General features: G+C 37.1%; 1 protein-coding gene across 1 annotated transcript; it reads right to left on the reverse strand.

Annotated features, from left to right (window-relative positions):
- Positions 1–4,270: 4,270 nt before the first annotated feature.
- EIF3E (eukaryotic translation initiation factor 3 subunit E) lies at positions 4,271–26,481 on the reverse strand. Its single transcript, XM_041470567.1, has 12 exons — positions 26,331–26,481; positions 24,560–24,674; positions 21,560–21,677; positions 18,313–18,355; positions 17,767–17,871; positions 15,625–15,777; positions 14,290–14,439; positions 12,243–12,344; positions 11,462–11,571; positions 6,065–6,167; positions 5,466–5,600; positions 4,271–4,432 (listed from the first exon to the last, which is right to left on the reverse strand). Exons 1-12 carry the CDS (start codon positions 26,418–26,420, stop codon positions 4,394–4,396), a joined length of 1,263 nt encoding a protein of 420 aa, XP_041326501.1. The 5' UTR covers positions 26,421–26,481; the 3' UTR covers positions 4,271–4,393.

Raw genomic sequence — 26,481 nt, forward strand, 5'->3', positions numbered from 1 at the left:
CAAGGAAAGCCAAGTCCACTTTTGAGCCCCTCTGTGCTCTTGGCATTTTCTGTTGATCTCCTACATTTGCTCATTCCCCATTCTGACTCACAACAATTCCAGCAGTCAGTGCTCTTTGTTGGCACAACAGAGTCTTAGGCTATAAAACCTAGTGACAACTTGGAGTAGAAAATATGTCTGCCTTTCCAAGCCACAGGTGGGATTTAGTTAAAACTTTTATTTTAATGTACAGCTTACAGTCATCTGATTTTGCTTCCCTCCTGGACATTACAGGTTACATAAACAATTGCAGGGAAGAGTGGAAGTTCCTCACACAGTTCTTGCACTCTCACATGCTATAAAAGGAACTCTCTACCAGAAGCAGCACTGTTGCCTTACCACAACCCTCCTGTTAAAGATCCTTGAATGGCTTTTGCAGGCTTAATTTCTGATGGTATTTCTACAATGGGAATTGAGAAGACATTTATTGAAACTATTAAAATTTTATTAAAATAATTGCAAACATGACAACACATCTTCTCTAAATAGGACAGATTAAATATTTTAACCCCCAGACAATCATAGTTTTACATCTTACAGTTGCTTAAAGGGAAAACAACAATCTTTATATTCTCCAAAAGAGGGAAAATTTGATATTATAACATTGTATCTGCTGAACAAGTTTATGGAAAAAATAAAAAAAAACCCCTTAATTTTAAAACAATCCTTGGAGCAGAAGTACAATATTTCTCTATCTTTCACCCTTCATCATTCCAAAAACTAAAGCATAGAGAAGGAAGTCTTACAACAATCTTCCTCTCCCCTTTCCAAGTTTTCTTTTAGCAGTTACTACAAATATTTTTTTGTAAAAGCAAAGCCAAAACAAGAGACACAAAGTAGACCTTATCTTCATGTAATTTAGAGAACAACTATTCTTGGATGTTTATAAAATATTGCTACTAATGAGATTGCTAAAGCTTAGTCAATGGAAAGTTATGACAGAATTTACAATTGTCATGCTTGAAGAAAGCTTCATCTACTGCCAACCTACTGCAAACTCACACTCTGGCCAGCATCACCCTCTGCCTGAGAATAAACTTTGCCTTCCCCCTTCTACTCTCCCCTGCCTGTGTCATTCAATCATAACTCAGTTATTTGTGAAGGTGTCGCAGATTGCCAGGCAGGGAAGGCAGCACATTCCCCACAACCACGGGGACAGTCCCAGCCAAGCACACGTTCAGCCACACGGAAAAGCCCTCGGGTGACTGCTGGCAGAGCCAAGGGCTGTTGCAGCACCAGCAGGAGAGCCCACGATAGGGCTTGTTCTTGGGGATTGAGATTCAACCAAGCTTTCCTCTCCGAACAGCAGCATTGGGACATACAGGAAAAACCCAGCAGTCTGAATTCCTACGGGGCTGCCGAAAGCACAGCAGATTTACTTCACCAAGAGGTAGCTGGAACTAAAGTCCTTCGTAACAACATTTTGAATGAAGCATTTCCCTTTCAGTCATTGAAATCAGGTGATATCTATCAATTTACAAGAATGATTTTTATAAACATTATTTCATATGTGTAGCAGCAGGTGGGCTTCAGAACACATGCACCACTCTCCAACTATACAACCACCCTTCTGTTTCATTTTTTGTTTTAAACAGTGACAAGAACATTTTTTTAAACTTTTAAGCAGAGATGAGGGGTACTGACAGAAGTACCAAAAATAAATAATTCGCTTAAAACCCCTTTCATCTAAAACTGCAATTTCAGAAAATGAGAAGCATTACATACAATACATCTACCTGAGATGTCACCAGTGAATATAGTTTGCTCTGAATCTTACACCCATTACAAGATTTCTATATTAGTAAACTGACTAGCAAATGTCTCTTCTGGAAATCAGTATGAATTATTTTGAATTCCTGTCCTGAAACCCATCTGTGTTCATATAATCATCAGTGATGACAGCACCAGGATTTAAATGACAGTGCAAAACTATGAAACTCCTAGCCTGCCGCCCTCCTTAAAAAAAAAAAAAAAAAGAATCAACCCACAAAGCAATGGTTTTACATCCAGAAGTTGAATAAACTCCACCCTTTGAGCTTCCTAAGGACCAAATGAAAGAGTAATGATTGTTTCTTTAGTGAATGTGAATCATAAGTGTTGGGGTTTGTGAGCTGGACTGAAATCTTTAATGGGAGACCCTCTGACACATACAGCATCATGGTGGTGCAAGAATTAAAGGGTAGAGATGACAGAAAAACATTTTGTTGCTCAATACTTTTATAGAAGGTACTGTTATCATTTTGAATGGAAGTTTTGCTTTCACATTTACAGAACATTCTCAAGCCTAAAAACTTCATGGAACTGACATGACACAAAGTTAACAAGTATTTCAGCAGCGCTACAATCTGCATGCACCTTTTTTGTGCCTGAAGGTCCAAAACACGGAGAACCAAAAACTATGATAACATAGTATCTCATTCCTGGCATGAGATTATTGTAAATCTGTACTTTTAAGTAAATTCTTCCAGCCAAAGGGAAAAGCTGCATGTGGGCCCTTTCCCTGCTGTTTACAAAGAAACATTCCTATTTTATCTCATTTAAAAATTCTTTAATTATTACACAACTGCACTTCTGTGATTGTGTTAACAGGGAACATGGCTATTACACAATCTGGATTGTTCTAAAGTGACTGCTTTGGGGCTGTAACAATATAGAGTGAATCTACAGATTGCAATTTAATCAATCCCTTGATAGAAAACTCGGGGAATAAGGAACTTGGCATACAGTAGGCTCAGCCTTATGAAACTGCTCTCCCAACAAGCTACTTGTTAACTTCAGCTGTGTTTCACTCTTCATCCCCATCCTAGGAACCAATCCTGTACATAAAGTGAATCCTTGTGCTGTAGACCAGCTTTCTTGAACCATGGTTACAGACCAGCAGCAATCTACTTTTAACTGCTTATTGCTACCACTTTTTAAATTCCAGTTGCTCAGCCAAGGAAGGGACCTTTGAAGGCCAGAGTTCAACTCCCTCCTCAAAGCAGGTTTAGGTCTATCAGGGTGCTGAGGTACTTAGTAAATCCGAAGGTGGAGATTGCATAACCTTTCTGGGTGGCTGCTTCTAGTGCCTAATGATCTTTTAGGTAATAAAACAAAATATTGTTATTCCCAATTAAATCTAACTGGATTTTTCCCATGTTTTGTGTCCACTTCCAATGATCCTGTCTCCTTGCAGCTTGAAGACTTGTCTTGTTGTGAATCTTCCCAGTAACACAACAGTAAAACTCGTCTTAGCCTTAAGACTGAACATCACTAAACTGTTTCTCCTTTCCCAGGTAACATATAATTCCAGACAGTAAGCAGCAGTGTTGGCAAGCTGAAACAATTTTACACACATAGATGAATCCCAGAACTTGAGTTAAGAGGGAAGAAGGCACACGTTGGAACAAGCTAAAAGTGAGCCACTGGCATTTCCCTCAACCTTAAACACAAAACTGTATGCAGTGACAATGCCTCTTCCTTTCCAACATCCACACTCACCTCAGTGACCAGCCACTATACCTGTGAACGCAGAAAAAGCATCTGTGATTTTCTCTTAAAGATACTAAGGCATATTCTGCAGTGCAAAGGTGCTAAGGGAGTCCAAGCAAGTGTGAAACATTAGTTGAAAACCCCAGAAACTTACAAACCCTCCCCAAAATCCAACAGCTGAACTAGAGTTTTGTTCCTTGATGTTTGCATCATTCATCTTAAGAACCTGAAATTTCAGAATGAAAGTTTTAATCCATATGCAGCTCACTTGTCAGGCCTTTTGTAATCCTCCCTCCCAACCAAAAATACTCCAGAAAGTTTACAACACAGGGCAAGATTAAAAATTATTTCAAACAGGAGAAATTCTGAAGCATGAACACAAGAAGTCTAGTCAAATTATTCTACATGTAGACTATGTTAGGTTTCACAGAAGATACTGGCTGCAAGTGCCTTCACTCTTCCATGCTTCCTCATGGAAGCACAGAAGATCATTTTGGCTGACCACATGTTCAAACGTGGTCTATTTGTTTGTTCCACACACTTCTAATTTTTTTAACATGCAACATTTGCAAGAGGTACTAAAAACCTATAAATCCCTGCTTCCAAACTCAGCCCTGTGAGCAAAAGCATCCCTTGGTACAAACAGACCTAACACACTGACATCCTAAATTTTGCAAAATGTGATCAAAAATGCTGTAGAATACTATGATGTTAAAAAGTCCTTATAAGAATCTATTTAAATCAAACACACACAGACCAATAAAAGTAGCCAATTTTATTTGAATAACATAAGCCCTAACACATAATTACTTTTCTCAAAAAGATTACGTATTTATGTGCTTTTTAGTCAAATAAACAAATTTGTCCCCACTGTAGAAGTGTTTCAATAGAATCCAGAGTCTTGAGTAGCCCAGTTGGGTGCCTAGAAAATGAATAAAGATTAGAAGAAATTACTATATTACCTAACACTTAATGAAATTTATAACACATTAATTTAAACAGTGGGAATGCTGTTAATAATGAAGGATACCCAATAAGAATAAAGATTAAAGACACACATACTACAATTGAGTTGTACAGCTAGAGTCCTCCAAGCTAGTAGTTCCAAAAAGAAGTTCTAGAAGATGCCAGTATAAATATAGGAATAATTTTTCAGCTGTATTTTTAAAAGAAAGTAATGACACACGTTTCATACAACTTCCCATTAACAGAATAGTGCACTGCCTGTCCAACTTCCACCAGTATTTCAGCCAAGCACTGAGGCAGCACAGTAAAACTTACAATGCTTAAGCTCTTTTACTGTGTGGCTTGTTCTGATTTTTTTTTGTTAGTTTTAAAGAGGTATGGCTGAGCCTGAGAACCATCCCTATTACAGTGCTGTTCTGCCTCACAGAGCTTCTCACACTGTAATGTGGAGGGAAGCAAAACCAGATCATCTAGCCAACTGTCTCATTTTCACTCGTTCTACTTAAACCTTTCAATGACTTAACCATTTTCTAGAATTTCACTTAAAAGATTTAACAGGGCTTTGCACAATTCTTCCTCCATACTCTAATCTCAAGCACCACTCATTCTCCTTTCAATACCACGTAAGTGCCTACAATACTTTTGAGTACAACTCACTTGGAAAAGTATTATAACTACTTTCGTAAGTGTCACACTTCATAATCTGCCCTTTCCTGGTGGTGAAGGAGACCATTTAAAAGAAGCAGAGCAGCAAATGACAGAAACAGTCATGCAACAGCATAAAATCGAATGATGAAGAGAAAGGCCAAAAGAAAGCATGAACCACTGTCTAATTCTCCCCACGACAAAGTCTTTTCCAACATAATTCCTAGTATTAGAACTAGGAGTAAGCACATCTGGTGAATTAAGGCATAGGTTAAGAATTATACTTAAATTTATCTCTCTTAAAAAAGACAGCAAGAATTCAGAAAAACAAAACTTATACCAACCTCAGATCTACCACTCTGATTCAGTTTCTTCTCAATGTTCATAGCCAACATTTGACTTCGAAAAGACAGGCTTTTGGTCTTCTCAATCACTTGTTGATAAGGTGAGACTGCATTGTTGCCCATGACTACATGGCCCTAGAACCCAGCAAAAACAGAACAAATTTAACAATTGCTCAGCATGCAAGGATCTTTAATGTAATACTCTGCTTTCAGAACTTTCACAGGACTTACAGACAAGCACAAAACACAAAAAATGAAATCCACCACAGTTTATCCAGGAACGGAAAGTTTTGATTTCTATTGTTTTTCTTTGCCCATGAAGTAAAATAAATTTAATTAAAAACTCAACAAATTCACTTGGATCCATCTGGCTTTAAAATGAAAGAGAGCGGGTTTAGACTAGATTACTATGAGGATAGAACAGGTTGTCCAGAAAAAAAACCTGTGGCTGCTGCATCCCTGGAAGTGCTCAAGGCCAGGCTGGATGAGGCTCTGAGCAATCTGGTATAGTGGGAGGCATCCCTGCAGGGGGGTTGGAACTAGACAGTCTTCAGGGTCCTTCAACAAAAGCCACTCCATGATTCTATGTACAGTCTTACCAGCTTGGAATCCAATTTGGCATCCAATCGCGCATTTCGGATCAGATTGACAATCCATCTTTCTGCTTCTTCAGGAGTCATATTCAGTTTATCTGCCAACATACTAAAAGATAAACAACTTATTAAATGGCAAAACAATCTCTCTGATGTTGGTAAACATAACAAGGGACTATGGAATACAAGTTCATATTCCAACACAAAATATGGCACAGTCCAAGATTCAATAAATGCTGCATAGCTGGGAAGCTTACTGTAATTGGACTGAAATGGTTTTAAAAATTACATACGTGCTCTCCTACACATCTCCTACCCCCACTGCAAATAAGGAATTCATGTCCCAAAGCATATACCTATTCATTCTGAACTACACCATACTGCTTTTAAATCTTGACCTGCACAATTTTCCTATGTTTCTATTAAACCTTGTCTACACAAACATTCTTGGAAAAACTGTCATATAAGTAATTTCACTATTAACATAAAACCAGCACCACTATCATAAAACAAAAAAACAAACAAAAAACCAAACAAAAAACCCCCAAACAAACAAACAAAACAAACACACAAAAAACCCCCACCAAACTGCTTTTATTCTTACTTAAATGGAATCAGCAGTCAAGAAAGTATGGATTACCTAGTAAAAAAAAATGTCTAGCAAGAAAATTTCATTCCAAAGTTCAGAACAAGACCCTTGAGACAGAGCTTGGTATAGAAGATATGACAGATACACTATGTTAAAATTTGTGCAACTTCAAGGAAGGAAGGTGGGGGAGAACAGAGAAAGGAAAATTCTTAATCAAACAAGCACTCTTGTCCAGGAATAATTCCTCCTAACAGCACTTCCTGTGGTTTTCCAGCTAACTCCTTCGGCTTCCTGCTGGCAGTTGGCTCATACAGGGCATCAGTAACGCTCATTCTTCCATCAGCTTGCAGACTAAGGTAACAAACATGAGGTAAAGGCCACAGGCATGACTAAAAAGCCAGCTGGCTACACTGAGTTGCACAAGGGTCAATTTCTCACCATTTTACAGTATCTTGCCTAAACATCTTTTTCTCCACCTGCAAAAGTGATTTTCCTCTTTATTTGCATCAAGTAAATACTTTATGGACTATCAAGTGTTAGCTCATCTACCTGACTGGACTTCTACAAACTTCTACCTCTTTATACAGCTGTCTCCCCTATATGGTCTTGAGCTCTTACCTTTCTCCCAGCTATAAAGACAAATTCCATTTTTTTCCACAGATAAACATGAAATGAATAGAAAAAACCCCAAAATAACTTAAAATACTGGATTTACACTGACTCATTTAAGCAAAATAACACAACAAATGGGTAAGAAGTGTTTGAATGAGCAATTGTAAAGGCAGAAGAGAGCAGAAGACACTAGGGATGGAAATTTTGTGGAATTATCAGTCACCTGGACAGAATATGAGATACTTTAATACAAAAAAAGCACAATAATTTTATTACCCCCAACCAGTGATGTTAAGCACTGGACTTGAAACTAAAGACATTTTAAACTGGAAGTACATGGGGGTGAGTATAATTCTTGCATTTCTCTTTTAGAAACCTTAGTATGACTTAGATAAAGTCAATTCCCTTCCAGATGACCACAAGAAAGGCTACTGCCACTACACTGGGGATTAAGCAACCCAGAGCTTTGGGATTACTGTGTGGAACCTCCATTGAGATAGGAGGATTTACTTGTGGATTCCTGAGTAAGCAGCATAATGGAATACTGCTGTGGGACCTGCTCAGAGCTCGAACTGGGTTCACAGGATTAAACAGACGAGTTCCAATCTACAGCACCTACACTTCCCTTTTTCCTTAACAAAGTCCTCATGTAGTAAGAGGGCACAGATTTCTAGAGAATCATTCAAAGCCAGAAACTATGAAGTATTTTGCACTTGTTACTAGCAAATAATTTTACCTTTTTCTATTATATCTACATTTTACTACTAGCTCAGCTGCTTCAGAAGTGGCTTTTTTTTAACTAAAAAGTGTTTTTTTTAACAAACAAAATATTTATCTAGCAATATAACAGAAGTAACCCAAGTATTATTTTCCTGTACATATGTCTCAAAAACTTAAAAATCAAAGAATGAAAATGACAGAGTAAAAAGGATGTAAAATCTGTTTTATCTCACCTTGCAGCTTTGAGACTTAAACAATTTTTACATTTTAGTACAAAACAGCTGATGTTATCAGGTACCAACTATCTTTTAGTAAATAAAGAACAACTGGATTCCCTCTTAGAGTCTCCTTGCAGCCTACCCTGAAGCAACCAGGACCACCCAAAATGAATGGATGTACAACATAGAGGTATTTTCCTGGCAAAGTAACACACATGGCCAAAAAAGTATACTCTGTCTTTCCAGAGCAAATACACAGATGATCTATCCGGATTATAATTCTGTAACAAACACCACTATTCTCCTATCACAGTAAAACATGTATTTTAAAACTCCTGAGGTATAAAATGCAGCTTAGCATCATTAAAGTTTGACAGCTGAAGTAACAGTGCCACGTTTAGATTTACAAATACATATTAACATCATTAACATTAAGGAAAGAATGCAACAGAATTTGTATTATAGGCTACCACTGTTCATAAAGATTCCTGATACAATTCAATAAAAAATAAAGTCAATTATAATGAAATACTATTAAAATTTAAAGAATCTACCATTAGTTACAATTAATTTCAAATGGCAGATTTTAAAATAATTTCTGTCCCCTAGTTTTATATGGAAATTCACTTATTTGGGTCATGCTAGGCTAGTGTTATTTAAGTTTTCATTTATTTAAACGGCAAACTAACTGAATTCCTCACTTGCTCATATATGAACAAGCCCATCTTATATAAAGTTTTCTTCTATGTCCAGTACAAAAGAAGAATGAAGCCTATCCAGCTCTCCAATTAAATATAGGCATATCAAACTAATTAAAATAGAATTAGTTTCATCTATTACTCCCATTAAACACGACATTTCAAACAGCAAACCAATCACAGGGTGATCTGGGATGTGCAAACTTTTAAGTTACAACTGATAAAGCAAATACAAGGAATAGCAAGTTTCCTACTGTTTTTCAATTCATTCTGAATAGCTAAGCAGTTCTCATCAAGCACTGTGTTACAACCATCTAGTTTTTTGCTCCAAGATTAGTAGTGGAAACCACTTGCAAACAAATAAATGCATGAACTATGTCTCAGCCACACATTCATTTCAACTGGCTAATTTCTTCAAAAGCAACTCTGAAATACACTAAAAAATACTTATGTACCTAAATTAATCAGCCCAAATATAATTATTGTTCCAAGCTGCAAAGAAATTTAAGGCTGATATCCATCATTAAAAACACAATGACCTACTGAGAACCACCTCATTACTAATGACTGACTCCATGTGCAATTAACTTAGGGGTACATGGTAGAAATATCCATGTCACTCTGAGATAAACATCTCAACTCCAAATCTATCACTTCCCTCAGAACACACTATAATGCTTACAAAGAAAGGACACTTCTACCTATATTTAGGAACCACTCACACATAACAAGGACAGCCAACTACAACATTTTATCATACCTAAAGCTGAAATACCACACACAGCACAAAAAATACGAACTATTACTGTAAATAATAAAAACCAAATAAATGGCAATTACCTGACACAAAATTTGATAAAGCTTGCCATTTTTGCCATAATGAATCATTGGTATGTTGACCACAGTTTATCAATATCTTTTGATGCAAGACTTGAAAAATTCTTAATGTACACATTGTGGAGTCTTTGCCCATTGACTGGAGTCAGGTAAGAGGAGACTTCTTGGAAAGACATCTAGTCTCTAGTTAAAAAAGCTTAAACATCTAGTTTCATTGACAGCTTGTGCTTGAATATGTGCAGTATCCACAAAAAGAATTTCTAAGAAAGAGCAAGACACTATTGGGCTTTACATTCCCCAGAAACTCATCCTTAAGAGCACTGTATGTACAGGTTTTTTTTTCCCCAAATAGTTCCTCAAACCTCCTTTATGCCTAAGCATCCGGTACTTCTGCTTAACCTGATTTTAGACAAAGAATTAGCCCTCTTATAAAAACAAATATTAAGTATGGAAAAGCTCTGCTCACAGTATGTAGTTCCATTTCCTATTAGGACTATATGCTTAAAGCCAATACACCACAGCTGGCTAAAATGCTCAAATTCACTGTTTCCCTTTTACATCAAAGCCACTGACTATTTTAAGCTGACACAAAGGATTAAAAAATTTCCAAAGGCAATGAAGACAAACGTCACCCAGTGACTGAAGATTAAAAGTAGTAAGAATCAGTCCTTTTTCCAACCATAACTATCCATAAAAAAAGCAATCCTTCCAAGAAGTCTGCAATATTAAGACAATTTTCTCTCAAATACTTTCCTTTGAAATTGGGCAGCGTTAAATCCTTTCCTCAGAGGACCAGATGCACTTACTTGCTCTGGATACAAGCTAGTAACAAGACTCCATTGAACTTGATCGATTCAACAGCCTTCATTTCTCTTATCTCAAGGATCTCTGCATTGCTCTCTATCAGTGAGATTTTTACAGCATTCAGAGTTTTCACTTCTTACTTTTTAATTTAAGGATGTGGAAATATGGGAAATGTGGGCAAATGGAAAGAGATCTCAAGAATACATAATATCTTCCCATTGAGTTTTGTTTTTTTTTTTAAATATATATACAAGAGGCATCAGAGCTCATCTATTTGAAAAGCCTGCATTTATAAAATAAATCTGAATAACCAAACATATTTGCTAATAACAATTCTTACAGCTAAATCACTTTGTGTCACAGGGAATAAAATCCATTGTTTTCTATTTAATTAATGAAAAAGGCAATGTGACTCAATAAATTTCAAAGAACATACCTGTAAGAGACATGGGTATCTGTATCTACCAAATAAAAATAAATTTAAGTAATTATTGTATTTGCAGTTTCCATTTACTTAATATTAACACTCTACCTCAACATGTGAATTGAGGCCCAAATGAGGCCCAACTGAGGTACTGTCACCAGGATTTTGGTTACACTAGGTATAAAAGTTCCTATTAAATCCAGCAGAGATCCCTCTTAAAACCATAGCAGTTTTAGCTTGAAAGTACTGCTTGTTTGGGGGGGGGAGGGGGGCCTAGGGGTGGTAGAGAGATGTTGTTTTGAAGTTACACACAATAATTAAATTCTGAAATATAATTCAAGTAAATCACATCAGAGTTATAAAACTAGAAAGAACACAATGCAAATGAGATTTCCCTTAGGATTTTACCTAACAACTGAATATTTCCTGAAGTTTGCACTGTTTGTCACACTGCCCTCCATGACTGATTTTCTGAACTGAGGAACGAAGATATTCTCTTACCCAATGCTGATGCACTGATGGATGCGACAGAAAGTCTCAAATATAAAGAGACGGGCATTCTCAATGAAGTCCTCAAGGCACGCCACTAAGAAGAAATCATTCACAAGCACCTGCAAGTATCAGCAGAAAGGGAACATGAGAGCAAACGTAACAGTAGAAACCTACTGGTAGACACTGCCAGTAAATAATGCCAATAACTAAGAGCAGCCCACAGTATACCTAAAAACATTATTGCTATGTTCAAAGATATGGCAAAAAAGCTACAGATGAACAACATTTTTCATGGTTCAGCATCTTACTAAATTTAAATTGCACGCTAACATGATCACTGAGGTCTGACTCAAGAAGCGAGTAAGGCTGTAGTAACTCTACTGAAGGTCAAACTCTACTGCTGCCCTAACCACTGAAGAGCCTTTCAACACAAAATTTGACTCCCCACTCATCTTTCACAACAAAAGGCAAATCTGAGCTTTTCTTCAAGCATTTCTCGGACTTTAATGGAACACCTGAAGCTCAGCCAAATGCATGATTACCTATTTGCTTCTTCTTCTAGAACTCCCTAATTATAACATTAAAGCTATATCCTTAACAGTAAGTCACATGTTAAGTGTTACAAAATGAGTTGTCATAAAACCCAACACCACCCAACCATGAATTTAAGTTTATCAGAAAACACTGGCAATGTAATCAAACATCACTTGAAACAAATTAGCAGTCCATTGTGAATTTTAGAGTTCTTTACTTAAAGGAAAAGGAGTCTTATAAATATTTTAAGTCTTACTGTTTCACACTCTCTCAGCTTCTTCTGCGCTCCATCAAAATCAAAGTTAACGTACAAGCATTCCACAAACTCTGTGATAGGGTCCCTGTATGTGTAGGACTCCTATAAAAAAAAAATTAGGAACAACATCAGAAATCAAGGCCACATGGTCACTCAAGTATTCCTTATAGTCTTAAAAAAAATTAATAGTGGAAACAAGTCCATATACCACCTTAAAAAAAGCTGAACTTCCAAATTCCTCTTATAAAAGCTACAAAAATGTGCTTCCTCCCAGCAGTCTGGTAAAACAACCAGAGGTGCAGTTTCACCTTCAGCGTTTATTGCTGCAATCCTTGGGCTAGGAAACTGTCAAGAGACTAGAGCTGTCTCTGTATCAAACCTCCAAATTTCATAAAATAAGATAGAATAGTCTTCCTAAATTCTGATTTCAAAGATGACTTCAACACGAAATCCTTCATACTTGAAACTGAATGATTAATTGATTTTCATAGAGAACACAGCTAACAAAAATGCTACTTTCTATACACGAACTACTTCGGTTTATTTTGGCATTACAGAAGTTACTCAACTTTCTCAATTACCAGGCAGAGACAACACTACATCTATATACAATTGTGTAAATTCAGGTGTAACAAACATGTCTTTAAGTGTTCCTAATGCATATTACAAGACAGCGTAAATCAGTATGTATCAGTATCTGCTTTAGCATACAGTAAAAATTAACAGACTAAGGGAATTCCTAGGAGATATTTTTATTTATGGACCAGTTATTATTTCCTTCTCCAAAGAACTGTACTTACAATCTCATTATTTAGGTTTAAAATTCAGTTCTATACATCTTTTTCACATCAGAATTGCACCTGTTAACCATTATTTGCAAAATGGTTTTAAGAATGAGCATCTTTCAATTTCAATAAACAGACTGCCTAACTATCAGTTCAATACTTGCAAAGATGTTGCAAGTATAAACAATCTTTTACTGCTACTAAAGCAGAACTACAAGTTATTTCAAATCTATAAAACCTCTACCACATCATTTAATATCATGAATCATACAGAGTTAGAAGAGTACTAAGAAATCCGATAGGCGATTTCAAAACCAAAGCCCAAGCTGGTATTTTCAAAATGAATACCCCAATGGTATGCATGATTAAACAAAAGCAAGAAGTTCTAACATGTTACTTACTTCAAGTATTAGAAATTCATATTGTATTAGAAGCTCAATGTAACAATCAGATTTTAGATAAAAGCTGAGTCACAACACCACTGATTTATTGCTTATGATACTTTTTGTGAACACTAATGCTTAAAAACAGATTAAGTTGTAGCTAAAATGTGATCTTTGCATTGACTGTGCTTTTCACAGTTTCCCAAATGATTGAAGTGGTTATAACTGACTGCTAGCCTATAATAACCGTACTGTCATATATATATATATATACACAGAGATACAATGTTTATTACTCACAATATAATCAAGTATTTGAAGTGCACTGGTTTGTATACAAGTTGTTTGGTCATTTCAGATAAAAATCTGGGCCTTAAACCCCTGTTGATTGCTACCAAGCAATCCTTTTATTGCTCTTCTCTGTATCTCCATCCTCATGTCACTGTGACAACAGAACCATTTTCAAGAGAATGAATGTGAATTCAAATCAACACACACAATTCAGTGGTTTTGAAATGTAAGAAAGAACCCTTATTCATACAACAATTTACTGTACAGATAGCTGAAAAAGAAGAATTGGGTCCAAAGCCATTTCACAACTCACTGAATTTTTAGCATGTAATAATACAGGAAGTAAGAACGGCATGCATACTCTACTGCATGTACGTGTACATACACTGCTCATGTATATGAAAGGAGAAAAATAATTATTTCATCCTCCCACTGACTGATATTCATTTTACTTCAGTAAAAACTTTCATTGACAAAAAACAAGTATCAAAATACCTGAAATCTTAATCCAGATATATTACTAGAAGAATGTTATAATGAAGTCTCCTTAAAAAGGAGGCAAAAAATAACAGATACTGCAGTCCTTACCTGCTGAATAACCTTGACTAGATCTTTCAGCACTTGTCTACGTTTACGAACATCCTTATTTGTTATGACTGCAGTAGTCAAATATCTGAGGATATGTGGGCACATTGTCTGAATTGCATTGAGATACCTGCAAAGAAAAAACATAAGTAAGATTCAGAACTCAAAGGTATACAGAAGTTTGCTGATGACACTAAAATGGGAGGAGCTCTTAACTCCTCAAAGGTAGAGAGGCCCTGCAGAGAGATCCTGACAAAAAACAGAAGGCTGGACAATCACCAACTGTATTAAGTATAACAAGGGCAAGTGTCAGATTCTGCATCTGGAACAGGGCAACACTGGATCTGTGTACAGACTGGGGAATCAGAAGCTGGAGAGCAGAAAGGGATCTGGGGCTCCTGGTCAACAAAAGCTGAATGTGAGTGACAGTGTGTCCTGGCAGGCAGGAGGGCCAACTGTGTCTTGGTGGACATCAGGCACAGAATCACCAGCCAGGTAAGGGAGGGGATTTCCTGTTCTGTTCTGCACTGGGGTAGCTTCACCTTGGTATTGGGTGAAGTTTTGGGTGCCACAACATAAGAAAAGTATCAAGCTATCAGAGAGCATTCAAACGAGAGAGTCAAATAGTCTATTATAACCATACAGAATCAAAAAGACAAGAAAATTACAGAAGAAAATTTGTTAACACTAATAATCTGCCATATAGACAAAGAACAACTGGGGGACAGAAAAAACCTGTTTTCTCAAGACTGGTTCAGGAGAGTGAAACTGTCACATCTCTGACATGGCCAGGGAAGCTCCACAAGCAAAGAGGAAGACTGAGAGGTCCCTAATCTCATCAGTTGCTCTGAATTAGTACTGCAGCCCCACTCACCCTTTCAGTTCTTGGTACTCATCTGAACTCAGGAGAGTTTTGTTAAGAAAGCTGCACTAGCTGAAAACTGTTTCCAAATACAAGCTGATTGCAATTTCTGTCAAAAACACTGTCTTCATCAGATAATCTGGTTTATTCACATGTGTTCTATTCTTTCCAGAAGATTAATAGTATAAGTATCCGAAATTTAAACAGCAGTTTCACACAATGATACCTTGCCCTCAAACACATCCTTAAGATTTTTTTGTTTATTGGAAATATATTTGAAAACATAGATGAGAATCTAAGGTGTTAAGAGGCAAGCAATTTGAAAAAGAATGTTTCATTATTTCTTCACTAGCACCCTTCGACTTTCCCACTGCCAATAAGAAAGTATCAAGTGAAAAGGTGGTAACCTATTCCCAAATAAGATCGGAAGTGATTTATAATAAAACTTGAGTACTAACACCTCTAACCCTTCACACTGCTAAGATGTCCAAGATTTTACTTACATTATTATCTATTGTCTCCTTTAGTCTTGTGAGATCTTCCATGGCTGCATCCCAATTCTGCATCAGGATTTCAGATGCCAGTTTTCCCCAAAGAGAACTCAAAGCATTTCTGTCTGTTGCTGGAACCTATGTTCAACAATAGCAACAAAGTCAGACTCTTAGTATTCTGTTAAAAAGTATTATTTACTTTTAAAATTTCAAACAGTATTTTCTGGCAGTATTTTTCATTTACAAGATATCAATTTTGCATAATCTTAACTCTCCAAATTTAGTGGGTTTTTCTTTCAGAAAAACAGTTCAGACACAGGAAAAAAAACAGCAATGAATTTTTTAAAAATAGAAACTAGGAAAGACAAAAATCTATGCTGCTTCAGTTTTAGTTAAAAAAAAAAAAAGGTTGAGCACCAGATGACATACTGGTTCCAAATTTATATTGGTTTTTTTTTTTGTTCCACCATACAAAAAATGCTTCTGAACTAGTAAAACAAGGTTATTACAAGGCAGGTTCCTAAAGAACTTGTAACCTTATGATACTCATAAGGTAATCACCTTCAAAAAGCTAGCATTCCAAACTCTTCCTGCTAATGCCTTGCCCAGAAGTGTACTCGTTACAGCAATGTCCAGTGGAACTGCAACTCGGCAGCAGTGAACCTGCTGCCTGGAAGGGCAGTCCTAAGGTCAAGCTGCTGGTTTTACACAGGAATGAGTTGCACTGTGCCATTCACAATGTCAAATTCTGTTCTCAGACTGGTTACAATAGTTCTTTCACAGACTATGTTTCATCACACAGGGCTTTTAAACAAATCTTCTCCTATGAGAATTAATAACAAAAGTTTTATACTAAGCTACTACCAGCACAAAATCAGTACTTCATTTTTTGAGGTTACTGGACATACAAGAACATAATGCCATGCCCTGAAAAAAGGCATGAAGAATTAAGGGCAGTTACCCACAAACCTACATATGTAACCTTCACTTCCTGCTGGCACATTAAAATAACCTGTAACACAAAGTCAGCTTTAGCACCAAAATTTAGACTAATAACTCAACTCATTCGTACTTTAAGCCCTGTTCTTCCGATCAAAGATACATTTCCCAATTTTTCTTCTTTAATTACAGTCAATTACAGAAAATTTTGTGGTTTACTCTAGCAGTATTTCAGAAAGTTAAGATTACTTTTAGATGGGAATACAAACAAGCAAGGAAAAAGCAACAAGGTATGAACCACACTACATGTTTTCAACAATTACTGCACAAATCTATGAGATACTGAATTATGAGCAGTGTGTCTTCCAGGCAACCCAGGTGCCAGTTTAGCAGATACTGAGTTGAGAAGGTTCACATGCTCTGTGCTATTCCAAGTCACTTAATTACAGGTAGCTGTTCACAATAATTGCTTTTAGGTACTGCAGCTGCTCCAGCTACATTATCTGGATTTTCAGGCAGTTACCTTAAATTTCCATTTGTTAGTAAAGCAGTACATTCACTGACCACCAACAATAAATTCACTGTGCTGAGATTCTTACAAGACATGAAATCTTTATTCTCAAAATTCACTCCCACCAGTAACAAATGACATGAATTACAACAAGATGAAAAGAGTTGCTTCAGAGACGATGGATCTGGTTATACATTTATCATCTGAGCTGCCTACATTTCATAGGGAGATGATTTATACTCTTAAATCCATCACAGAATTCAAGAGAGAACAGATCAGAGTTCAGATAAGAAGCTGGCAGTTCACCATTACCAGTAATTACATTCAATCCACCTGCAAGTTTTTCACTGCTGTTGACTACATCAGTGCACAAAATGAAGTATTCTTAAACACAAGTATTTACTTCATTGTATTATATAATTAAATGTTACAAGACATACAATTTCAAAGAACAATTCTGAGTTCTACTTGAAAATAACAGAATTGCTGAACCATAGTGATGATTACTAACCATTACTGTAAACTTTAGCATACAGTAATTGCCTCAAAAAGCTACAAAGTATTATATGCTAAGAATGAATATAGACAATTTACCGGTTTAAGTATCTCACTGAAAATAACACCAAGTAAACAAACCAAAAAACAAAATGCCAAACCAACAACCAATCAAAACTTACCAGAACCCTAAAGAAGTAGAGATATTCTGCAGCTCCTGAGTAGTTACCACATTCATACTGGAATTTTGCATACCTGTAGAGTGTATCTAGGTACTCTTGCCTAAACTGAAAAGGAATACAATAAAAGCTTTTATTTCCTAGGAAAAAAAACACACTGTCACAAGCTGATTTTAATGGAAGAGTAAGATTTGAAATCTGTAGCTTTTCAAAAGACAATGTACATAGGAAAAGACAATAGAAAACTATTATATTCTCAAGCCATGCCATGGAATTAAAGTTTATACCAATACCAAAAAAAGGTAAAATCTTGCATTACAAAGTAAGCCATACCTAAGTTACACAGGTGCAGCCAGCATTAACTTTCAGCTCTTTTTTTGTTCTAAAAATTAGAAGCTCAAAGGCTTAAATATGTTAGTATTAGGAATTCTACCTACTAGCTACTTGGACAGGAGACAGGCCAAAATGCTAGGCCATACTTGGTCAAAATGCTGTCAGGTGTGAGGGTGGACACACTTAAAACAGAATTCCAGCAGCTGCAACACTTACCCCGTGCTTCTCAGCTAAATAGTCAAACAGCATCCTACCATCCCTATAATAAAAGGATAGAAAGCACTTGTTTTACAAAATAAATTGTTAGCCACCATGCAATACTACACAATGCAACACAATTTTAAAGGTAAAACAGAAAAAAACTGAGCATGAATTTGAAGTAAAATTCTTCCACTTGTTCAAAAGCAGCTGCAGCTATTACTATGTCATGTAGTTTCAAAAATCTTAAAATCATTCTAATTTTAAGTAATGAATGCCACCTGCAACAATAACTACAGTTAAGAAAGAGTGGAAAGTTTTTTTAAATTTGATAGCATCCTTAGCTTTCAATATGAAAGTTAAATTCTGAATTAGAGCTATTCCCACTCTCATGCTCTAATTCAAGAGCAGTTACTCCGGACAACCTTGATTTTAACAGGAGATAGGAAAAAAATGGCAAAGACTAAAGTAAACAGAAGTAGAAAGGAAACTTATCCTACTGTTAGCACTGAGACAGAGTGGGTCACAAGAATATCTCTACCACAGCCAGTATGTGCAGAACACAGAACCATTAAACATAATCATACTACTATGTTCTTAACTTCTATGATCATGTGATCACATCTCTGAAGACTGTTTTTTTATTTAATATTCATACTAAAAGAACAAGCATTATTACCTATATCAAAGAGAAGTTTAAGCCTCCAGGAGGCAAGCTGTAAACTCCCTGAGACAAAGATACAGTAAAAATGGTGTGAGAGTATTTTCCCATTTACTCTGAAATCAACTGACTGCAAAGATATGAGTTTGTTTGACTAGAACTTATAGCTCAAGATTCTACAGGGAAATGGCAAATTGCCAAGTGAACCAAGAATGACAATCCTCAGTCATACCTCTGAAAACAACTAAATAATCTCATGGATTTGTTCCAGTAAAACATACTTCGAGGATGAGGAATACTGACTATCACTGTAATTTTTAAGTCAACGTCCTCCAACAGTTGCTTAGAGTAGTGAAATGTTTTGGTTTATTCTTCAAAGAACTTCTACCTGCAAAATCTCCTTTACTTATCTCCCAGAGCTGGATATTCCCAACAGTGCCATCATGGACCAAAAGTCATGATCTAAAGTCCTGATACTATGCAGCTATCTCAATTTGATAGAGATTTAAAATCACCTGCAGTAATTCCCAAAAGAATCAAAACTTGTTTCTACTATCTACAGCACACTACTCAGGTCTAGACAGATGGGACATATTTCAGCCCAATTCTATTACTATCTAACCCAAATAATCTGGATTAGAACTACTCCTGAGCCAATAACCAAAACCAGAACTTCTGAGCTGTGAAGTTTCCAGATATTTACAAACACAAATCACATAGCAGGTCAAGACCAAAACTTGCTGCAGATGAGTAGTAGGGCTAATATTCTGTAGCATTAGGCAAGTTATATTCCATGCATTTATTGACTGTATTGTCGCTCTTGCTCCCACACAAGGCATTTCCAATTTGAAGTACATACTATCGACCAACTTTTGTGAATCAAAAGTCAAGTAACAGAGCATATTCCCCAAGAAATGCTGGTATTTCAGTAACATTTTTCTAGGCTAATTATCATTAAAAAAACTGGCTAAAGGCAAAGCAAGAATTGGACAAGACCTCTGTATGTTCAATTAGATACGAAGTTTTAAGACAGGCTCAATTGCCACAGTAACTTTCACTTTCAAAGCTATACCTATAAAAGCAAGTGACTCCTGGCTTTGCATAATCACAAGTCATAAACAAACGCAATTCCTTTTTCTTCATGTAATTACCTTACATGAACATCCATTCTGAAATCAGATGCAAAGACAGTTTACTTAGATAAAAAATGGTTTTACAGCAGAAGCTTACATACATTCTTGGTGGTATCAGGACAGAAAACAAACTTCTCCCAATGTGCTGTAAAGCTAACAGATTTCATGATTCCTACTGACATCTTGTTCCATGTGTGCATTGAGACATAATACACTGAACCTCAATTTCTGCACCGACCAAGATCTAAATTATCTATAACAAATTGTGAAAACAACACAAAGAGTGGAACAAAGAACAGAGGCAAGAAAAAAAGAATGATAATGCGTATTCGAAATACAGTAAATTTTAATCAAGTTCTTCTCCCTTGAGGGACACATTCTTCAGGGAGTTTGTTCACAAAAAAAGGTATATTCATACAGACAATTTCTAGATTTCTACAGACTAGAAAGAAGAGTCTGTATATTCAATGCTTTTCTAAGAAATTCCAGAAGCAATGTTACAGACTTCCTAATGTTACAGTATCAGTGGATGCACAAAGCTTGCCAACAATAAACCCAAGTACAGGCTTCACCTTCAAATTCAAGTTAAGCCATAGGTTCTCTGCCTGATACAGTATGCTCTATTTAAAATTTATGGGCAGGTAAGGCTGAAGAAGGGATCCAATTATTATTCCAGTTTGTCAGACACATTTACAACAGCAGTAACAGTGATTCTTATCTAAAGGAAACAAGGAGTAATTTATGCCAAACAAATACCTGCCCACCTTTCTGCTGAAGGGGCAGTTACTCCTCAGCAACTACAGCTGAACTCTTTCCTACAGAGCCCAATTCAAACTTAACCATGGTGAAACTGTGATAGATCTTAGATACAATGTGCAGACAAACTCATTCTACTTTAATTACTCCCATAAGAAAATTTAAAAGAAATTGGATACATCTTCAAAAGACTATTATGAGCACAACCTTACACCAACAAGTTGGAACAGTTTGGGGGTGGAGAGAGTAAGTGGGAAGGACAGAACACCGTGAAGAAATATGTGCTCTGAGGATGAAAGGATGCTCATCCATCAGGCCTCCCTGACTAATATGACACTCCATAACCTTTTTTGGAAGGCAGGAAAGAAAATATGAACTGTTTCAGCCTGTACCTTCCCTCATAAAACTCTAAACCCAATCAAAGCCAAACAAAAAAGCGCCTGTGACTGGACTGCACTGGATGATGACTGTCACTTGTACCAAGCTCATTCACAAACATTAAAAACAACACATGTCTTTTGCACAACAGGGAAAAGCACTGAAAAGAGCAAACTGTGTCCAGCAATTTCAATCACCTGACCACAAGCACTACTTAAACACCACAAGCACTATTTAAAAATGAAAATAAAAATGTCTGTCTTGCAGTTCCTACACAGAAAGCATTCCCAGCAGCACCAACCAACAAGCCATCCTGACAAATTATGTTAGAAATTACCTAGTGGACTGCATTTGCCTCGTAGTCTCAGGATCCTCAAACATCTTGACAATAGGTTCTGTTTCAGCTTGAAGCTGCTTCAGCTGTGCAACAACAGTTGTTCTTTTCTCACGCAAAGCTGAACACAAACAAAAAGACTTTAATATAATCTTTAAGTTTTTACATGAACCAAGCTGTAATTACATGGTGCTGACACTTGAACGCTTCCCAATTCCTACCTCACCCGTCCTCTCAAGCCTCAAATCCAGCTGTGTATAACAATTCTGTAACTCAGTAAAAACTTCTATTAGACAAGGTACTTTCAGGCTTCCACTAAGGGAGAAACAACCTTTAACTAAGTTCACTTATTCCAAATAAACTTGCAAAAAAGTAAACAATCCAATGATACCACGAAGATTGATTTTCTTCTGACTGATGATCAGGTTCTGAAAGACCATTTAGAGCATACTTAACTAAGAATTGACAGTAAAAATTTCAAGCAGCTCAACCTGCAAAATTATGATTTTGAACACTCTGTGCTTAATTGCAACATTAAGCCCTTTAGGAAAACCTGTTAGGAAATTCAATTAAAGAGTTTTACGGTCATTATTTTACACAGACCCCAAATTCCTCACCAAGTGCTAGCAATGCAATAAAATGAAGACTTAAAATTTAGAAAAGTGCGTATGTTTAAAAAAAAACAAGAAAAATCACCCTGACATTAGCTATGTGAAACACATGGGATTAGAGAAGCCAAGACTAAATCCCAGGAGATAAATGCAGGAAACAAAGTGAGCCACACACCAGAACACTCAATGCCACGGTGAACAGAGTCGACATTTCTTTCATGATTTGACAACACAGATATTTGAAAAGGACATCCAAAGTGGCTAACACCATAATGGTGACCCAACCTAAATATGAGAACAACTTGCCTGACAGGAAGTGTTCCAATAAGGAGAAATTATCTCCACCTTCAGTTGACTCTTGAAATTATAAAAGAGTAAGAAGAAACAGGTGAAAGAAAAAACATTCAGTAGACTTACTAAGAATATGAAAATGTTTTCCTGCGACATCTCCTGGGTGTGTAATTGTAAGGTGATCTCATGGAAGACAAGACAAAAGCAACTATAAATTGTGCAGGGACATTTCTAATTATAACTGTCTAAGTGAACTTAGTTTTGAGTACTTTAAACAGTGAAGTCTTAAAAAAGGGCAGTGTAAACTTCTAAGGATGCCAGCGATTCCACAAGAACCACCTGTCCATACACACATTCTGGTAAGAGCTGATACAAGAAGATGACACAGACCAGAAAGATCCCAGAAGTTAAGGCCTCTGCATAGGAAACTGTGCAAGCAAGCACCCTGAAAAATGCATGAAAGAACTAGCTCTGCTTATGTTAACTGAATAAAAGCCACACATCAAACAACAGTAAATCATTATTAAAAGAAAAAAATCCTGCCAAACTGACGATCTAAAATCTTAAGAGATGTAGTGTTTTTCTTGTACTATTTTCAAACAAGTGTGGAAATCTCTGGTCTTTCATGAAGGCAGAGCTCTCCAAGGGAAAAAATTCATTCAACTTTCTTACAGCTGTGACCTTATAAAGTTATACTCTAAGGCAATCTGCTTAAGTAACTGGCTACAATCAGAATTCTGAAGACATTTGGAGTAGTTACTTTGTGGAAGTCTGGTAGAATTGCTATTTCTTGTCTTGCTTACTTCTTTAGTATTTTACTCCTTAATTACTACTGATAACAGTAATATTCAACAGTTTAAAAAGACTGAAGCAGGGAAAGAAAGAGAAGTACCTATTCAGCTTTGAGATTTTTTTAATAGCCTTGATACAGCCTGACTTTTTTAATCAGTAGAACTGTTAAGCAACCTAAAGGTGAAGCTATTGTTAGAACTGTTTCTTAGATTACAGAAGTGAACCCCCTGGTTCTCATTACATGTTACCAGTCCCATGTGTCGTGGTACACATGCCCATAACAATTCCCACCTAATGCTAGCACAGGCTTGGTCAAAGCATTGGCTCCAATGTCCATAAACCTATCAATTCTCTTTTTCCAAAGAGATGAGTGGCCATCTCTGCAGCTTCAAGAGCCTGAAAAGAGCAAGACCCAGAGGAAGAATGCAACAGCACCCAAGTCTCTTCCTCCTAAGATGCAGGCAAAATAGACTGCAGTCCCAATAGCTAAGAAAAAGGTGAGGAATTCACCAACATGAGAAAAAGATGGAGAAATAGGAAGACAGTGGATATTGAAAGACTAGATCAGGAAGAAACCAACAAAATGAAACACACAACCCATAAAAAAAAGAATTGGGACAAAACTCTTAAAATCAAAATACCCATGAAGAATGGAAATTAGACAAAGCCATAAAATCTATTTTCTTTCCATTCCCAAATGTTCCTCAAGATGACAGAAATTTAAGTAGTAAACAGAGAAGTTACCAAAATCATGGACAAAACAGTAAGAAATCACATTAATTATAATATTAATATTAAATTGCTGCTTCCTAGAGAAGCAGCAATTCTTATATTGCCAAAAGTGAAGAAAACACACATTAAAAAAAAAAAGTCCCAAAGTCTAAAAATCAGCCACAGACAGACAAATCAATAAAATTACTTATAATGCAACTCTAATCATAACACACTGGATGCTTTAAAGAAAAAGTCACCAAATAACACCAAATCATTGTGCAAGTGTTTAATTTGACAGATTAAAAGCTACTGCAACTCCATTAGTTGCAGTGCAACACTTTCAAAGTGCTTGAAATTACCAAATCAGCATTGAAATATTTAAGAGCTCACTCAAAGGTTAAGTTCCTGACAGACCAACAACCCAAACTTCCCAGGATTAGGGCATTCTGTTAGTCTCAGTACTGCACATCCTTTTGGTAACACCCAAATTAAACAGTACTCCAGTTTTTGAACACAACAAGCAATTATCACTAGTTATTTATTATGCCAAACAGAGAAGTTGAAAAACAAGCTTTACATCTAATGAGCAGCTTACCATGAGGAATTTCATCGGAATAAAGATTTTTGTACACATCCATAGCAAAATCCACCATGTTGGTATCACTAAGGAGATCCAGTTTTCCTTGGAGCAGCTCTTTTTCATTGTATATCTGAAACAGGAATTAGTAACAGATTCATCTGAATAGTGTTGAGGAGTTTCAATTCATATTATGTATTACTTTTATGGCACAGCTTATGGACTTCTGTACAAGTGAATTGTTTTAAGTATCAAATCTCACTGCTCTATCATTAAGAGTAATTACTATAAAGCCTTTCTGCATTTTCAGTCTTGACAAAATATCAAATATTTTCTGCTATCTATGAAAGCAGGTAATTCAAAAGCTAACTAGAAGTCAAGTAACTATTACTAGGCTCTTAACAGGAATAGTAATTCCTATTGCAAAATTACATACATATTAAAAATTAAAAAACCTTAATAATACTTTTTTTTCAAAGTACTGAACACTTTCCACAAAATAAAATGCTGAACAGTGAGGACTAGTTAAATTATTTAAAGTGGATTTCAGAAGAGCTGCACAAGATTAAATTCACAATTTAATTGTAATTGAATGATGTACTTTTGAACTTTTCAAATTGTTTCTAAGAGTTCACACTCCATAATTTATCAGTGAGTTGCAAACTGCTGTTAGATGTTGAAGATGTAGGCAAGGGCCAAATCCAGTACATTCCCCAAAAACGTATTTGCACAAGAGCTGTATTACAACTCACCACACCACACCTGTGGACATCTCAGATAAAGAATCTGTAGGAGCTTAATTCAGCTCTGAACATTGTGTTGTCAAAACTAACACCACAAAACTCACTGTTGAATTGACTTCAGGTGACATAAAAATGCTAATGTATAAATGCCCCCAAGATGAGAGGCATGAAGCAAACTCCACACGCTAGACACGACAGCTGGCTAGGTCAAGTTGTCCCAATGCACGCATGGTTCAGCAGTTCCTTTCGGGAGGGTAAAATAACATCTACTTTAAATTCAAAACTTACATAACTTTACACATTTCACTCCCATTTTAAGATAGTTTAGACTGATGAGTTTAGTCTAAAGTACCTGCAGCACTCATCTAAGGTACCTCCAGCATTACCATGTTCTTTGTAGCAATGTAACTTAAAAATATACATAAGAAGACCAACAAGGGACAACTCCAGAAAGGACTTATATTTGTTTCCAACACAAATTCGTGACGACACGGGTTTCAAATTAAAATTAATTAGTAGCATTAGTGTGACCCCACAGACCGCCCTGAGCTCCGGCTGCGGGAGCCCGAGCACCAAGAGCCGCAGAACTACCGAGGGTGAACCACGCCGTGGGACTGCGGCTGCAAGGGAGAGCTTTGACTTCTCCTGTCTCCAAATACAGGTGAGGAAAAGACACTACGCCAAATACGAGGAAGGAGAAAGTGCAGGAAGTCTGCGCTGCCTCGCCGGCGAGGGGCCGAGGAGCTGCGCGGCCTGATCACGGAGCAGCTCCCTCAGGCCTCCTCTCGGCTCTGCTGCCGTCCCTCCCCGGGCAGCCCCACACGCTTCGCCCCTCGACTCACGCGGGACAGGAGCCTCGAACTCCTCCCTACGGAGGCTCGGAATCCGCCACGGGCCGCGCCCGACCCGCGCAGCGCCCAGGCCCACGGGAGGAAGCCCCGGCCGCGGCGCACCAAGGCCCACGGGAAGCACCGGCAGCTGGCAGCACGGCCTACGACTTTCCCGCTCCCACAGCCCGCTTTCCCACCCTTAGGAGAGACGCGCACCTCCTTGACAGAGAGGAATTCCAGCAGCGGGAAGACCAAATGCCGGTCCAAGAAGTGCGCGATCCTGGTGGTCAGGTCGTACTCCGCCATCTTGGAGCCGGGAGAGAGGAAAGGCGGAGGCGCGACGCGGCTCTTGTGGGCGCTGCGCCTG

This window comes from Pyrgilauda ruficollis, unplaced genomic scaffold (genome assembly GCF_017590135.1).
Source record: "Pyrgilauda ruficollis isolate IOZ18807 unplaced genomic scaffold, ASM1759013v1 scaffold25, whole genome shotgun sequence".
NCBI lineage: Eukaryota > Metazoa > Chordata > Aves > Passeriformes > Passeridae > Pyrgilauda > Pyrgilauda ruficollis.